Source organism: Lethenteron reissneri, unplaced genomic scaffold (genome assembly GCF_015708825.2).
Source record: "Lethenteron reissneri isolate LAM-NWPU_2019-01 unplaced genomic scaffold, ASM1570882v1 scaffold_1527, whole genome shotgun sequence".
NCBI classification, from domain to species: domain Eukaryota; kingdom Metazoa; phylum Chordata; class Hyperoartia; order Petromyzontiformes; family Petromyzontidae; genus Lethenteron; species Lethenteron reissneri.
The window spans coordinates 47413-61804 of NW_026891253.1; the positions used below are offsets into that span (position 1 = coordinate 47413).

At 51.2% G+C, this 14392-nt stretch overlaps 1 protein-coding gene across 1 annotated transcript; it reads left to right on the forward strand.

The window, feature by feature from the left end:
* The first annotated feature begins 5458 nt into the window (after window positions 1-5458).
* LOC133362550 (cyclin-dependent kinase 4-like) lies at window positions 5459-13871 on the forward strand. Its single transcript, XM_061581500.1, has 8 exons — window positions 5459-5628; window positions 9127-9377; window positions 9583-9712; window positions 10503-10673; window positions 11100-11212; window positions 12501-12551; window positions 13069-13234; window positions 13471-13871. Exons 2-8 carry the CDS (start codon window positions 9166-9168, stop codon window positions 13612-13614), a joined length of 987 nt encoding a protein of 328 aa, XP_061437484.1. The 5' UTR covers window positions 5459-5628; window positions 9127-9165; the 3' UTR covers window positions 13615-13871.
* The last annotated feature ends 521 nt before the right edge of the window (window positions 13872-14392 follow it).

Here is a 14392-nt window from a genome sequence, read left to right on the forward strand (position 1 = left end):
TTGCTCGCATTAACCAAGAGATGGACAAACATAACCATTCTCATCCAATAGCCATACACTGCCTCATCCACCAACAAGCGCTGTGTAGTAAATCACTGAAGTGGGACTGTTAACTTCATTAGAGATCATGCACTAAACCACAGACAATTTCAGGAATTTCTGTCCGAGCTAAATGTTGACTATGAAGATGTTCTGTACCACACAGAAGTCCGTTGGCTGAGTCGAGGGAGAGTTTTGAAACGTTTCTAGGACTTACTTCCACAGATTACAGCTTTTCTGTTTTCAAAAAACAAAAAAGTACCAGAGCTCAATGATGCAGAATGGAAATGGCACCTTGCCTTTCTGACAGATGTAACAGAGCTACTCAACAGTTTCAATGTGCAACTTCAAGGAAAGGGGAAGCTCATCTGTGATATGTAATCACATGTCAAAGCATTTGAAGTAAAATTAGGCCTCCTCATCAAACAAGTGAAGGAGGGAAAACTTCTGCCATCTCCCCACAACTCAAAATCTGTTAGCGGAAAAAACATTGGTTGCATTCCCAAACAAAACATGTGTGGATTCACTGGAAAAATTGCAAAAGGAGTTCCAATTTAGATTTAAAGAGCTTCATCTCCATGAACAGGACATACAGCTTTTCCATAACCCATTTTCTATTGACATTGAAAATGTGGATACAATTTACCAAATGGAACTGGCTGAACTGCAGAATTGTGACTCTCTGAAAGACGCATTCAAGTCAAGCAGCCTTCATAATTTCTATGCATCTCTCCCCTCTGAGACATATCCTCATCTCAGGAACCATGCACTCAAAATGGCAACCATCTTTGGCAGCGCTTATGTCTGTGAACACACTTTTTCCAGAATGAAACATTTGAAATCTCCAACCAGATCTAGACTAACGGATGCACACTTGCATCACTTGTTACGACTAGCAGTGACAAATATGGAACCGGACATTGACCATCTCATTAGCCAAAAGCAGGCCCATAGTTCCCATTGAAATACTGGCAAGTTTGTTGATTTAACTTTACTTGTTCTTCATTTTAAATATTGTATGTTCCCGTTTTGTTTCTTCACTTCAAAATAAGATATATGCAGTGTGCATAGGAATTTGTTAATAGTTGTTTTTTAACTATAGTCCGGCCCTCCAACGGTCTGAGGGACAGTGAACTGGCCCCCTGTTTAAAAAGTTTGAGGACCCCTGGTATAGAGTCTTGACGAGGGAGTTTTTCTGGGATGGATGGTGGTGGGAATCCGGTTTTAGGCAAGCATCCGTGTGGGTGGCTTTCCTGTAGACAGAATGGCTCATTGAACCATCAGGTCTCCTTTTAATTAGGACATCCAAAAAGGGTAGCTTGCCATCTTTTTCGACTTCCATGGTGAATCTGATGGCTGGGTGTATGGAATTGATGTGGTCGAGGAATTGGTCTAGAGCAGGCCGGCCATGTGGCCAAATGACAAAAGTGTCATCTACGTACCTCTTCCACAAGGTCGGGCATAGAGTGGCAGTCTGGATGGCGTCAGTCTCAAATTTCTTCATGAAAACGTTGGCTACAACCGGAGATAGGGGGGAGCCCATTGGGGTACCCTCAGTTTGTTTGTAGAAAGTTCCATTCCAGGTGAAGTATGTATTGGTTAAGCAGTGTCTCACAGGGGGGGGGGGGGTACCCCAGCATTCAGTCCTTGATGAATCAAGTCTTCAATGATTGCGATGGTGTCAGGTACAGGAACTTTGGTGAATAAGGAAACCACATCCAAACTGACAAGCAGGTCGTCTGGGGACAGGTAAATCCCCTTGATTGTCGATACCAGATCAGTAGAGTTTAGTACCGCAGAGGTGTTTTTTCCAGTGAAAGGCCGTAGGATTTCAGACAAAAAACGAGCCCTTCTACGCGACTTTACCGAAAGAACCAAGAAGACAAGTCCCTGCAGTCACGAAAGCTTTAGAGATTTCCTCGATTAAGTAGATAATTCAGTGTGTAACAAAAACATGTTTTATTGTTGTCCCTGTGTAGTAAAGTGTTATTACCTAATAGCTAGTGCCTCAAAAGTAGAGAAAGTGGGCTCTTAATACTCCACACAAACGTTGCTTGTGTGACCCAGGACACAAAAGCGAAGTGAATAATCCACTCCATTAATAACAGTGTCACAACAACATTGTCCCTTAGTAGTACAGTTTTATTATCTAATAGCTTATGTCTCAAAAGTAGAGAAAGTGGCTATTGTTAATCTCAACAAATTCTAAATTTTAAGCTTTCGTGACTGCAAGGATTCATACTCGGAGGTTTTTTTCAGTAAAGTCACGTAGGTAGAAATAAATAAAACTAAAATAAATTAAAAATAAATTTAAATAAAATCTCCTCACAAACGTTGCTTTTGTGACCCAGGACATTGATAAATTTAACTATTTTAAATAAAAAAACGTGGCGTGCATGTGTGTCACCCCTTCACGTAAAGTCCTGCTCACAAACGCAAAGTTTGTGTGGAATAATACTATCCATTAAACATACTTTGTAGGCATAACCAATTTAGCAACACACAACACTTTACTACGCAGGGTCAGACCTCGTGTTAGGTAGTCACCCGGCAGCGGTGTTCTCGTTGTTGTTGTTGAACCAATAAATATAATCTAGATATGCAAGGAGACCCATGCATTGTATAGGTAAACCCACTAAAAGAAACTCCTTAAAAATTTTTTTTTATACAAATGTCTTTTTTATTTAAAAAAATTGTAACATTTTTTTTAAGAAGTCGAGCGGACAACGTGGAAGTAAACGACGTTTCGACCACGAGCCTTGTGCGCGCCACACACACAGAGAGAGGAACGAATGAAGTTGAATAATAAAACAACAAGTTTGAGTTGCGCGACACGCGCTCGGCGCTCACCGCGTGTTCAGAAGCTTCGTGGGCGACGCGATTCCAGAGCTCAGGGGCCGCGGCGTTCTCGATTCCCGGCGGGAAAATAGATATTTAATTAACAAGACGTCCACGCTTTTAAAGAGACGCTTAAGTGATTGACGCCGATTTTTATTGATTGCTTTATCAATTAGGTGTTTTTTTATTTCGAGTGATGCACGCACACGACGCAGGTGAGCCTGAGGCACGTGGCGCCTGATTGGTGTGCGGGCAGTACGTTGTCACAGTGAGCACACAGTCTCGTGGATTGGACAACAGGAAGTAGACTAAACATGTTGTTACAAGATGTTGACCACGACAATCAGAGGAATATCACGTGAAGTGAAAGCGTTGAAAAATATAAAGGGGCAGAAATTACTCCATCAAGAAAACTAAATTTTAATTAAAACCCAGTACACATGCAACGTTGAGACAATGTGGTTAACATAGGTGTACACACACAGCGTGGTTAACATACAGTGAGGGAAAAAAGTATTTGATCCCCTGCTGATTTTGTACGTTTGCCCACTGACAAATAAATGATCAGTCTATAATATTAAAGGTAGGTTTATTTGAACAGTGAGAGACAGAATAACAACAAAAATCCAGGAAAAAATGTTATAAATTGATTTGCATTTTAATGAGGGAAATAAGTATTTGACCCCCTCTCAATCAAAAAGATTTCTGGCTCCCAGGTGTCTTTTATACAGGTAACGAGCTGAGATTAGGAGCACACTCTTAAAGAGAGTGCTCCTAATCTCAGCTTGTTAGCTGTATAAAAGACACCTGTTCACAGAAGCAATCAATCAGATTCCAAACTCTCCACCATGGCTAAGACCAAAGAGCTCTCCAAGGATGGCAGGGACAAGATTGTAGACCTGCACAAGGCTGGAATGGGCTACAAGACCATCGCCAAGCAGCTTGGTGAAAAGGTGACAACAGTTGGTGCGATTATTCGCAAATGAAATAAACATAAAAGAACTGTCAATCTCCCTCGGCCTGGGGCTCCATGCAAGATCTCACCTCGTGGAGTTGCAATGATCATGAGAACGGTGAGGAATCAGCCTAGGACTACACGGAAGGATCTTGTCAATAATCTCAAGGCAGCTGGGACCATAGTCACCAAGAAAACAGTTGGTAACACACTACGCCGAGAAGGACTGAAATCATGCAGCGCCCGCAAGGTCCCCCTGCTCAAGAAAGCACATATACTTGCCCGTCTGAAGTTTGCCAATGAACATCTGAATGATTCAGAGGACAACTGGGTGAAAGTGTTGTGGTCAGATGAGACCAAAATGGAGCTCTTTGGCATCAACTCAACTCGCCGTGTTTGGAGGAGGAGGAATGCTGCCTATGACCCCAGGGGCGGTTTCTTCATTAGGGCGATTGGGCGACGCACCACCAATGTCATTCAACCACAGAGTCACGCTAGCCGTTATTGTGCCTCTGGATATAGTCCAATCAGCGTCATGTCACGTTCTGTGGAGTACCGCCTCTTTTTGGGCGATTTCACTCCGGCTGAGAATCGCCCCGAGTGGCCCCATAGACTTACATTCAAAGATGTTTTTTTTCGAACGGCGGGCGCTGCAATGCATTCTCTATGGCTTCCGGGAGGGCTCACACTAACGTGCTAACGTCATCATACGTGCTTACGTCATCATACGTAAGCACGTTTCAGTCAACAATATTATTTGTCGCCACCTAGTGGAATCTTTAATAAAATAAACTTGAGTGGTTTGTTTTAATAGTGAGTATAGAAACAAATAAGATGTATTGTAAGAGTCACTTTATTTTTCATTAATATTAAAGAAGTGAAGTTGCCTTTACATGCTTAAGCTGTTAATTTATCCATTGCATGGGTGGACCTTATCCTTATCAATCATCCAGACATTTGCCCCCCCTGAGAGATTTTGCAGGAGCCGCCACTGATATACACTACACTTATATACACTACACTATATACACTACACTTATATACAATGCACTCGATATGTTACATGTTGATATACATGACATCTTGTTTTGACGTACCGGGCTAGAGTTTTTGTAGCTGCGAATTTAAAGTGTTTTGCATGTTCCGTCAAACAAAAGCCTCAATTTTTCGATTTAAAGCTTTCGTGACTGCAGGGATTCATCTTCTTGGTTCTTTTGGTCAAGTCACGTGGAAGGGAAATAATAAAATATTAAATTTTTTAAAATTAAATTAAATTAAATCACGACTTTTTCGGAAGCTTGTGTCGCCCGAAACGTCGCGATTAAATTTTTTTTAATTTTAATTTTTTCACCTCCGTGACTTTACCGAAAAAAACACAGAGTATGCGCATATACTCTTTGCTTATTTCTATTTTATATTTAAAATCTTCACCCACGTGACTTTACCGAAAGAAGCAAAGGATATGGATCATATCAGTCACGAAAAACTTCAAATCGACTGCTGCACACACAGAACTGTGGCCAGTGTTGAGTCTATGGGCAGCGCTTATCAGCTCTACGGAATTTAGCCTCCCTGCCACGTGGTCGCCTATCCGCGCTACGTTTTCTAAACGTGCCCTGCTAAAGCCACGCGTTCCCACCAGCGGTCCGTCTCCCGCCCTGGTTGTGGTAGCGGCGCGAAACGTCGGACCACCACCACCACCACACGAGTCAATAGCTTTGTGTGTCACCTCCTCGCCACGACGGAGTAGAGAGCTCAAGACCACCCACACAGACGTCTACGGAGCGAACCACGAGGTGAGTGAGTGCAGCCCTAGGCCACATTGCCCGGCCTGGTTGGGCTGGGCTGGCCTGGGCTGGGATTGGGCTGGGTGACATTGCCCGGCCTGGCCTGGTTGGGCTGGGCTGGGATTGGGCTGGGCTGATACCCCCCCACCACCATCCCCTGTGGTCTTTGTGGAACAGTTGAGGGGTCTAAACTGTGTTGGTCAATCCGCCCGTGGAATGTAACATTCATGTAAATGTCTAAGTCGAGATCATTTAATCAGAATCTGGGGTCGTGACGGTGACTAGGTGGATGTTAACTCATTCGCCTGGTCTACAGGAGGTCATGAGTTCGATCGCGACCCTGTAGAGATATTGACTACATCGCCTGGTCTACAGGAGGTCGTGGGTTCCATCATGTCCCTGTGAGATGTTAACTACCTCGCCGGGTCTACAGGAGGTCGTGGGTTCGATCATGACCCTGTAGAGATGTTAACTACCTCGCCTGGTCTACAGGAGGTCGTGGGTTCGATCATGTCCCTGTAGAGATGTTAACTACCTCGCCGGGTCTACAGGAGGTCGTGGGTTCGATCATGACCCTGTAGAGATGTTAACTACTTCGCCTGGTCTACAGGAGGTCGTGGGTTCGATCATGACCCTGTAGAGATGTTAACTACCTCGCCTGGTCTACAGGAGGTCGTGGGTTCGATCATGCCCCTGTAGAGATGTTAACTACTTCGCCTGGTCTACAGGAGGTCGTGGGTTCGATCATGACCCTGTAGAGATGTTAACTACCTCGCCTGGTCTACAGGAGGTCGTGGGTTCGATCATGTCCCTGTAGAGATGTTAACTACCTCGCCGGGTCTACAGGAGGTCGTGGGTTCGATCATGACCCTGTAGAGATGTTAACTACTTCGCCTGGTCTACAGGAGGTCGTGGGTTCGATCATGACCCTGTAGAGATGTTAACTACCTCGCCTGGTCTACAGGAGGTCGTGGGTTCGATCATGCCCCTGTAGAGATGTTAACTACTTCGCCTGGTCTACAGGAGGTCGTGGGTTCGATCATGACCCTGTAGAGATGTTAACTACCTCGCCTGGTCTACAGGAGGTCGTGGGTTCGATCATGTCCCTGTAGAGATGTTAACTACCTCGCCGGGTCTACAGGAGGTCGTGGGTTCGATCATGACCCTGTAGAGATGTTAACTACTTCGCCTGGTCTACAGGAGGTCGTGGGTTCGATCATGACCCTGTAGAGATGTTAACTACCTCGCCTGGTCTACAGGAGGTCGTGGGTTCGATCATGCCCCTGTAGAGATGTTAACTACTTCGCCTGGTCCACAGGAGGTCGTGAGTTCGATCGCGACCCTGTAGAGATATTGACTACCTCGCCTGGTCTACAGGAGGTCGTGGGTTCCATCATGTCCCTGTAGAGATGTTGACTACCTCGCCTGATCTACAGGAGGTCGTGAGTTCGATCGCGACCCTGTAGAGATGTTAACTACCTCGCCTGGTCTACAGAAGGTCGTGGGTTCGATCCCAACCATGACGCCCCTCTATCAAGTTCAAGCTCATGTATTACGTATAGCCCTGTGAGCCATTCGGCTCTTGAATCTGGTGCAACCGCAACAAACAAAAAACTAAAACATGAACAAGAAAACATCTTAAAGTGAATATGTGACTAAGTGCAAACAGAAAATCTTAGAAAAGACCAAAATATTGCAGAAAAAGTACCGTTACACCAACGCCATGTGCAAAAATCCCAGTGGGATGCAAGTCAAACAACAACAACCACAAGACAACTTAGATTAAGGCCATCAGTCTAACTCTGTACATCAACAAACATGGCAAACCAAAAAAAACGGGCCGAACGAAATCTGTTTAGGCATGCGGTGGCTGGGCATGCGGGTTACATGACCCAGCCAACGCAGCCTTGCCTGCCGGAGGAGCTCACCAATAGGACTTTGTCCAGATCTTTCAACGATTTGTGAGCTCCACACACAATCCAGCCTGGTTATCCGAGGATGGATCGTAGACAGGCCAGCCTAAATGTTTCTAACCGGTTAAGATGGATCATAGACAGGCCAGCCTAAATGTTTAGGCTGGTCTGTCTAGAATTTCCCTTGGGTGATCATCTCTGCCTGGTGCCTTTCCTGGTCTCGACTCTGGATCTCCTTCAGGACTTCCTCAACAGATGGCACCTCAGCCAGTCACTCACAGGGGGTGACTTCTTCCAATATTTGAGGCACCGCAGCCTCAGCAGTGTCATCCCCACTTTGTGCCATGATGTTTTCCTGGCTGAGGGATTTCCCCTCCCCCAGGACCTCACAGAAATGCTCAGCAAATCTACAAACCTGTTCCTGGGGGGGATCGGAGATTGGATCACCATTCTTTCCCCGAATGATGGTGATAGGTGTGGCACTACAAGTTACGTTTTTGATGGAATTAAACAGTGATGTCTGATCACGGGCTACTGAGGCAGATTCCATCTCCTCAGAAACCTGCGACCACCACCCATCATTGCAGCGCCTCAGGGCTCTCAGAACCTCCGAGCGAAGGCTGCGGTCAGCCTCATTCTCTGACGTGGGATGCTGTAGACTATGAGAGTGGGCCTGTTGATTTTTCTCAGCCAGCCTGAACACCTCCTCTGTCAGCCAGGGTCTCTGGGGAGGTCTGAACTGTGTACCCAAAGCAGCCATTGCAGGTGCATGAGCCACAGTCATTAACCTCACCCATTTAATTCTAGATTTGAAGCTTTCGTGACTGCAAGGATTCATATTCTTAGGTTTTTTCGGTAAAGTCATGTAGGTAAAAAATTTAAATTAACAAAAGTAAGATAAAATAACGTTTCGGAGGCAACACAAGCTTCAGTCTTCAGGTGGAACCGTCACAGCCACGACAGCTGCATCAAGTGAGAGACATTCCAAGAACACAGTCCTTGTATATATATACTGGTTGAGGGTGGGAGGAGCCAAGGTAGGCCCTGAATATTATTGTTGTGAGGTTCGGTGCGGCTGAAGCACGCTGTTAGGAATGAGCCTTTGTTGTGTAAACTAGGTGCGGCTGATGTAAAGGTGCATTTACCCTCGATGTGTATCTGTGACCCTCTGTGACAATTCTCTCTGTCTCTCTCTGCGACTCTCTGCTTCTCTCTATTTCTCTTGCGTCTCTGTGTGATCGCTGCTGCTGCTGCTGCTGCTGCTAGCGGCGGTGGCGGGCGGACTTCTGGCAGCAGAGGACATCCACGTGACCGGCGGAGTCTGCGCTCATTTCCCCTCTATGTGACTCTCTCTGTGACTCTCTCTGTGACACTCTGTGACTCTCTCTGTATCTGTGACCCTCTGTGTGATCGCTGCTGCTGCTAGCGGCGGCGTCTGCGCTCATTTCCTCTCTATGTGACAATCTCTGTGACTCTCTCTGTGACTCTCTGTGACTCTCTCTGTATATGTGACCCTCTGTGACAATTCTCTCTCTCTCTGATTCTCTCTGTCTCTCTTGCGTCTCTGTGTGATCGCTGCTGCTGCTGCTGCTAGCGGCGGCGTCTGCGCTGGAAGCGTTTCGGGGCGGCGGACATGGAGCAGCAGTACGAGGCGGTGGCCGAGTTGGGCGCTGGGGTCTACGGGGCCGCGACGACTTTCAAGGCTCGCGACCTCCGGGACCAGGGCCGCTTTGTGGCGCTGCTCAAGGGCCTGCGCCTGCAGACAGGCGGGGGCCCGGAGGAAGATGCCTGGCAGCTGCTGCAGCTACAGCTGCTCACGAAGCTGGAGCACCCCAACGTGGTGAGGTGGGTGTCTCTCCCACCCCTCGCGCCGCGTCACAATCCCTCGCAATCGTCGCCACGTCAGCCTCCATCCTCCAATTCTCCACGGTCATCGTGTCTTGAAAAGATTAGGAGACAGATCGTCGTCGTCAAACCGAGATGACTTCTGCGCTCTCTTGCTCTGATGTCTCCGACCCCCGACCCCCGACCCCCGACCGGCCTGCCCCAGGCTGCTGGACGTCTTTGTGGATATTCGTGACGAGGGCGGCGCGCGTCACGCCGTGGTCTGTGAGCTCGTAGACCAGGATCTGTCCACCTACCTGGGGAAGTCGCCCCACACACCGTCCCACCACATCAAGGTGCCACCGCCAGCACCACCCACCCCGTCACTCCCTACCCCACCCCCAAAAGGCAACACCACTCTCAGAGTCTCTGTGTATCTCTATGGGTCTCTGTGTGTCTCTGTGAGTCTCTATGAGTCTGTATGTCTCTGTGTCTCTATGAGTCTCTTGTGTGTCTCTGAGTCTCTATGAGTCTCTGTGTGTCTCTGTGTATCTCTGAGTCTCTATGAGTCTCTACCAGTCTCTGTGTGTTTCTGTGTATCTCTGAGTCTCTATGAGTCTCTATGTATCTCTATGAGTCTCTGTGTATCTCTGAGTCTCTATGAGTCTCTATGTATCTCTATGAGTCTCTATGAGTCTCTGTGTATCTCTATGAGTCTCTGTGTATCTCTATGTATCTCTACGAGTCTCTGTGTATCTCTACGAGTCTCTGTGTGTATCTCTGAGTCTCTATGAGTCTCTACCAGTGTCTGTGTATCTCGCACGCACGTTGCGAGCCGAGCCTCGGAGCGGCTAACGAGTTTACACTCCCCCCCCCCCCCCTCCTTGTGCCGTGACCTTGTGCCGTGCCCTTGTTCCGTGCCCTTGTGTCGTGACCTTGCACCGTGACCTTGCACCGTGACCTTGTGCCGTGCCCTTGCGCCGTGCCCTTGCGCCGTGACCTTGTGCTGTGACCTTGCGCCGTGACCTTGCGCCGTGCCCTTGTGCCGTGCCCTTGTGCCGTGCCCTTGTGCCGTGACCTTGCGCCGTGACCTTGCGCCGTGACCTTGCGCCGTGACCTTGTGCCTTGACCTTGCGCCGTGCCCAGGAGGTGACGCGCCAGCTGCTGTGTGGGCTGCGCTACCTGCACGGCCACGGCCTGGAGCACCGCGAGCTCACGCCACGCAGCGTCCTGGTGACGGCCTCCGGGTGCGTCAAGATCGCCGGCTGGGGACTCGGACGCTTCCTGGACAGCGCGAGCAGGGCTCCCACCCCGGCGGTGAGTAGAGAGAGTGAGAGAGAGAGGTCTTCTTGGTTCTTTCGGTAAAGTCACGTAGAAGGGAAGTAATAAAATAATAAAAATAAAACATAATAAAATAATTCTCACGACGTTTCGGCCACAACGCAGGCAGCCGTCCTCAGGTGAAGACCAGGTCTGTCGAGGAGACAGCGTCTGAATCTGTCTTCCGGCCAACACCGGCGACGATTATCTTAACCGGTCCCGGGCCTCCCCTAGGTTGACTCAGCCTCAAAAGAGTACCCGGTGCGGTGCGCGGTAAACATCGCCACCGTGTAGACAAAGGTGCTGGCCACCAACCCCCTCGTGTGCCGGCCGTCACAGGTGCTGCTCGCTAACGGCACTTGCCCCTACGGTGTGTGAAGGCTACACGGGGGGTCTTTGTCTTTGTGTGTGCTGCTGCTGTAGGTGTCCCCGTCGTGGTACCGCGCCCCGGAGCTGCTGCTGCTGCGGGCGACCTTCGGCCCGGCCGCCGACCTGTGGAGCGTCGGCTGCATCTTTGCTGAGATGTTTACACGCAGGTGCTCTTTGAGCACCGCCACCCGCACACCCAGCCACCTAGCAACCCACCCACCTAGCAACCCAGCCACCTAGCAACCCACCTAGCAACCCACCTAGCAACCCACCCACCTAGCAACCCACATAGCAACCCACCCAGCCACCTAGCAACCCACCCACCCACCTAGCAACCCACCCACCCACCTAGCAACCCACCTAGCAAGCCACCCACCTAGCAACCCACATAGCAACCCACCCACCCACCTAGCAACCCACCCACCCAGCCACCCACCCACCTAGCAACCCACCTAGCAACCCACCCACCTAGCAACCCCCACCCACCTAGCAACCCACCCACCCACCTAGCAACCCACCCACCTAGCAACCCACCCACCCACCACTAGCAACCCACCCACCCACCTAGCAACCCACCCACCCACCTAGCAAACCACCCACACCCACCTAGCAACCCACCCACCCACCTAGCAACCCACCCACCCACCTAGCAACCCACCCACCCACCTAGCAACCCACCCACCTAGCAACCCACCCACCCACCTAGCAACCCACCTAGCAACCCACCCACCTAGCAACCCACCCACCCACCTAGCAACCCACCCACCACCTAGCAACCCACCCACCCACCTAGCAACCCACCCACCCACCTAGCAACCCACCCACCCACCTAGCAACCCACCCACCCACCTAGCAACCCACCCACCTAGCAACCCACCCACCCACCTAGCAACCCACCTAGCAACCCACCCACCTAGCAACCCACCCACCCACCTAGCAACCCACCCACCCACCTAGCAACCCACCCAGCCACCCACCTAGCAACCCACCCACCCAGCAACCCACCCACCCACCAATCCACCAAACCACCCACCCACCCATCAACCCACTCAACAACCCACCCACCCACCTAGCAACCCACCCACCCAGCAACCCACCCACCCACCTAGCAACCCACTCGACAACCCACCCACCAATCTACCAAACCACCAACCCACCAACTCACTCAAGAACCCACCCATCAACCCACCCACCAACCCACCCACCAACCCACCCACCTCTCCCGCACGCAATGTCACCACAGGCCTGGCAAGGTGGCGTCGCCACGGCGCCCGTGCCAGGATAGGTGCGCGTTACGGAGCGCGTGAAGGTCAAGGGACAGACCCGGCAGATGCCCCCGTGGGTCCACCTCTCCCCCATTACATCGGTGTTGTTATGATGATGATGACGATGACGACGTGTTATTATTCTCAGCGACGTCGCATCAGGTGACCTCCTTGTCTCTCCTCAACGCAGGCCTCTCTTCCCCGGAGGCTCCGATGTCGATCAGCTGACGGAGATATTCCGGTGAGTTGCTCGTGGATGAGCGTGCGGTGGGCAGCGGCGTGGGGGGCCAATAGACGGTCATCTAATTTGTTAGCAGCAAGCAACGTGGGGGGAGGGGGGGAGGAGGGGGAGGGGGTGGGGAGGGGGGGGAGGGTGGGAGAGGGAAGTGGGAGGAGGAGGGGGGGAGGGGGAAGGGGGAGGAGAGTGAGGTGGGGAGAGGAAGGGGAGGAGAAGGAGGGGGAGGAGGAGGAGGGGGGGAGAGGGAAGGGGGAGGGGGGAGGGGGAAAGGGGAGGAGAAGGAGGGGGGGAGAGGAGGAGGGGGGAGGAGGAGGAGGGGGGGAGAGGGAAGAGGGAGGGGGGAGGGGGGGAGAGGGAAGGGGGAGGAGTATTTGGCTGCTGATGTGAATTCCGCAACAGCCACTTCGTTGCGCAATCATTTATGAAATTAGGTTGATAGTCAACAGCTGAATTCTCACCGTCACCTCCGCCTACCCCCCCTACCCCCCTACCCCCACCCCCCCCGTGGCCCCCACCCCAGTCTTCTGGGCGTGCCGAGCCTGGAGGAGTGGCCGCTCGGAGCCTCCCTGCCGCACGGCGCTTTTGCCGGCCTCCCCGCTGCTCCGCGGGCTCTGGCTGACTCCGTGCCGGAGGTCGGGCCGGAGGTCGGGCCGGACAACGAGAATTTGGCGATGGCGCTGATGCTGGTGAGATGCGGGCGGATTGTACGCGGCGGCAATTGTCGCGGCGGTCGAACGACGCGTTGTTCAGATGCGTGTCCGTACGGGGGTTACCGTCAAGCGGGCAATAACGTATCGTGTCTCTGTGTGTCTCTGTGTGTCTCGTCTCGTGTCTCTGTGTCTCTCTGTGTCTTTCGTCTCGTGTCTCTGTGTCTCTCTGTGTCTCTCCGCGCCCTCCGCACGCACGGCCGTGCCTCCCGCAGGACCTGCTGACCTTCAGCCCCCGCAAGCGCATCTCCGCGTCTGTCGCCCTGTACCATCCGTACTTCTCTGAGGCCACAGACGTGGCCACGGGCGAGAGTACGGCCACAAGCGAGGGTGCGGCCACGGGCGAGGGCGAGGCCTAAGGAGTGGGCCCCGGGGCGAGGCCTAAGGAGTAGGCCCCGGGGCAAGGCCTAAGGAGTGGGCCCCGGGGCGAGGCCTAAGGAGTAGGCCCCGGGGCAAGGCCTAAGGAGTGGGCCCCGGGCAGCAAGGCCGAGGGAGTTTGCGTCGTTTTTCGTTGGTCGCTTGTGTTGCGCCCGAAACGTTGCGATTTGATTTGTTTTAATGTTTCACCGACGTGACTTCACCGAATAAAACCAAGGAGTAATAAAAGTGAACTCTGAAGCAGCAAAAGAAAAGTGAAGTACATCTTTGTTGTCGTCGTGTTGTTGTTTTCACAAATGTTGCAGTGGGCGACTTATTAAGAGCACGCCGTTACGTAGCGCAGCTACGCACAGGCGATCTGTATTGATTGTATAATGCTCTAGACTTCTGGGTCAGTCATCATATAACTGTGTGACAGCCTCGCAGCCATGTGCGCACTGACACGACCATATGACAATTGAGTATAAACCAAAGGTCGCAATCGGGTACCCGATACCCGTACCCTACACGATACCCGGCTACCCGTACCCAGACGGGTACAGGTACCCGTTCGCGACCCTGGTGCGGCCTGGTACGGGTAGACCGTGAGTCACTGGTGAGTCATCGTTTGTCACTCATTTCCCAACGTCTTGTCTCTTCTCACAATTCAAGTTCCTAGAATCAACCCACCCGCGCCTGCAACATGGCTTCATCCCAGAGGTCGCAATCGGGTACCCGATACCCGTACCCTACCCGATACCCGGCCGGGTACGGGTAGGG

Bases quoted from the DNA above. Each gene is read 5' to 3' on its own strand.
- LOC133362550 (XM_061581500.1), top strand. From the start codon at position 9,166: ATGGAGCAGCAGTACGAGGCGGTGGCCGAGTTGGGCGCTGGGGTCTAC. The intron at 12,552-13,068 runs GTGAGTTGCTCG...CCCCCACCCCAG, and splicing joins CAGCTGACGGAGATATTCCG to TCTTCTGGGCGTGCCGAGCC. The intron at 13,235-13,470 runs GTGAGATGCGGG...TGCCTCCCGCAG, and splicing joins TGGCGATGGCGCTGATGCTG to GACCTGCTGACCTTCAGCCC.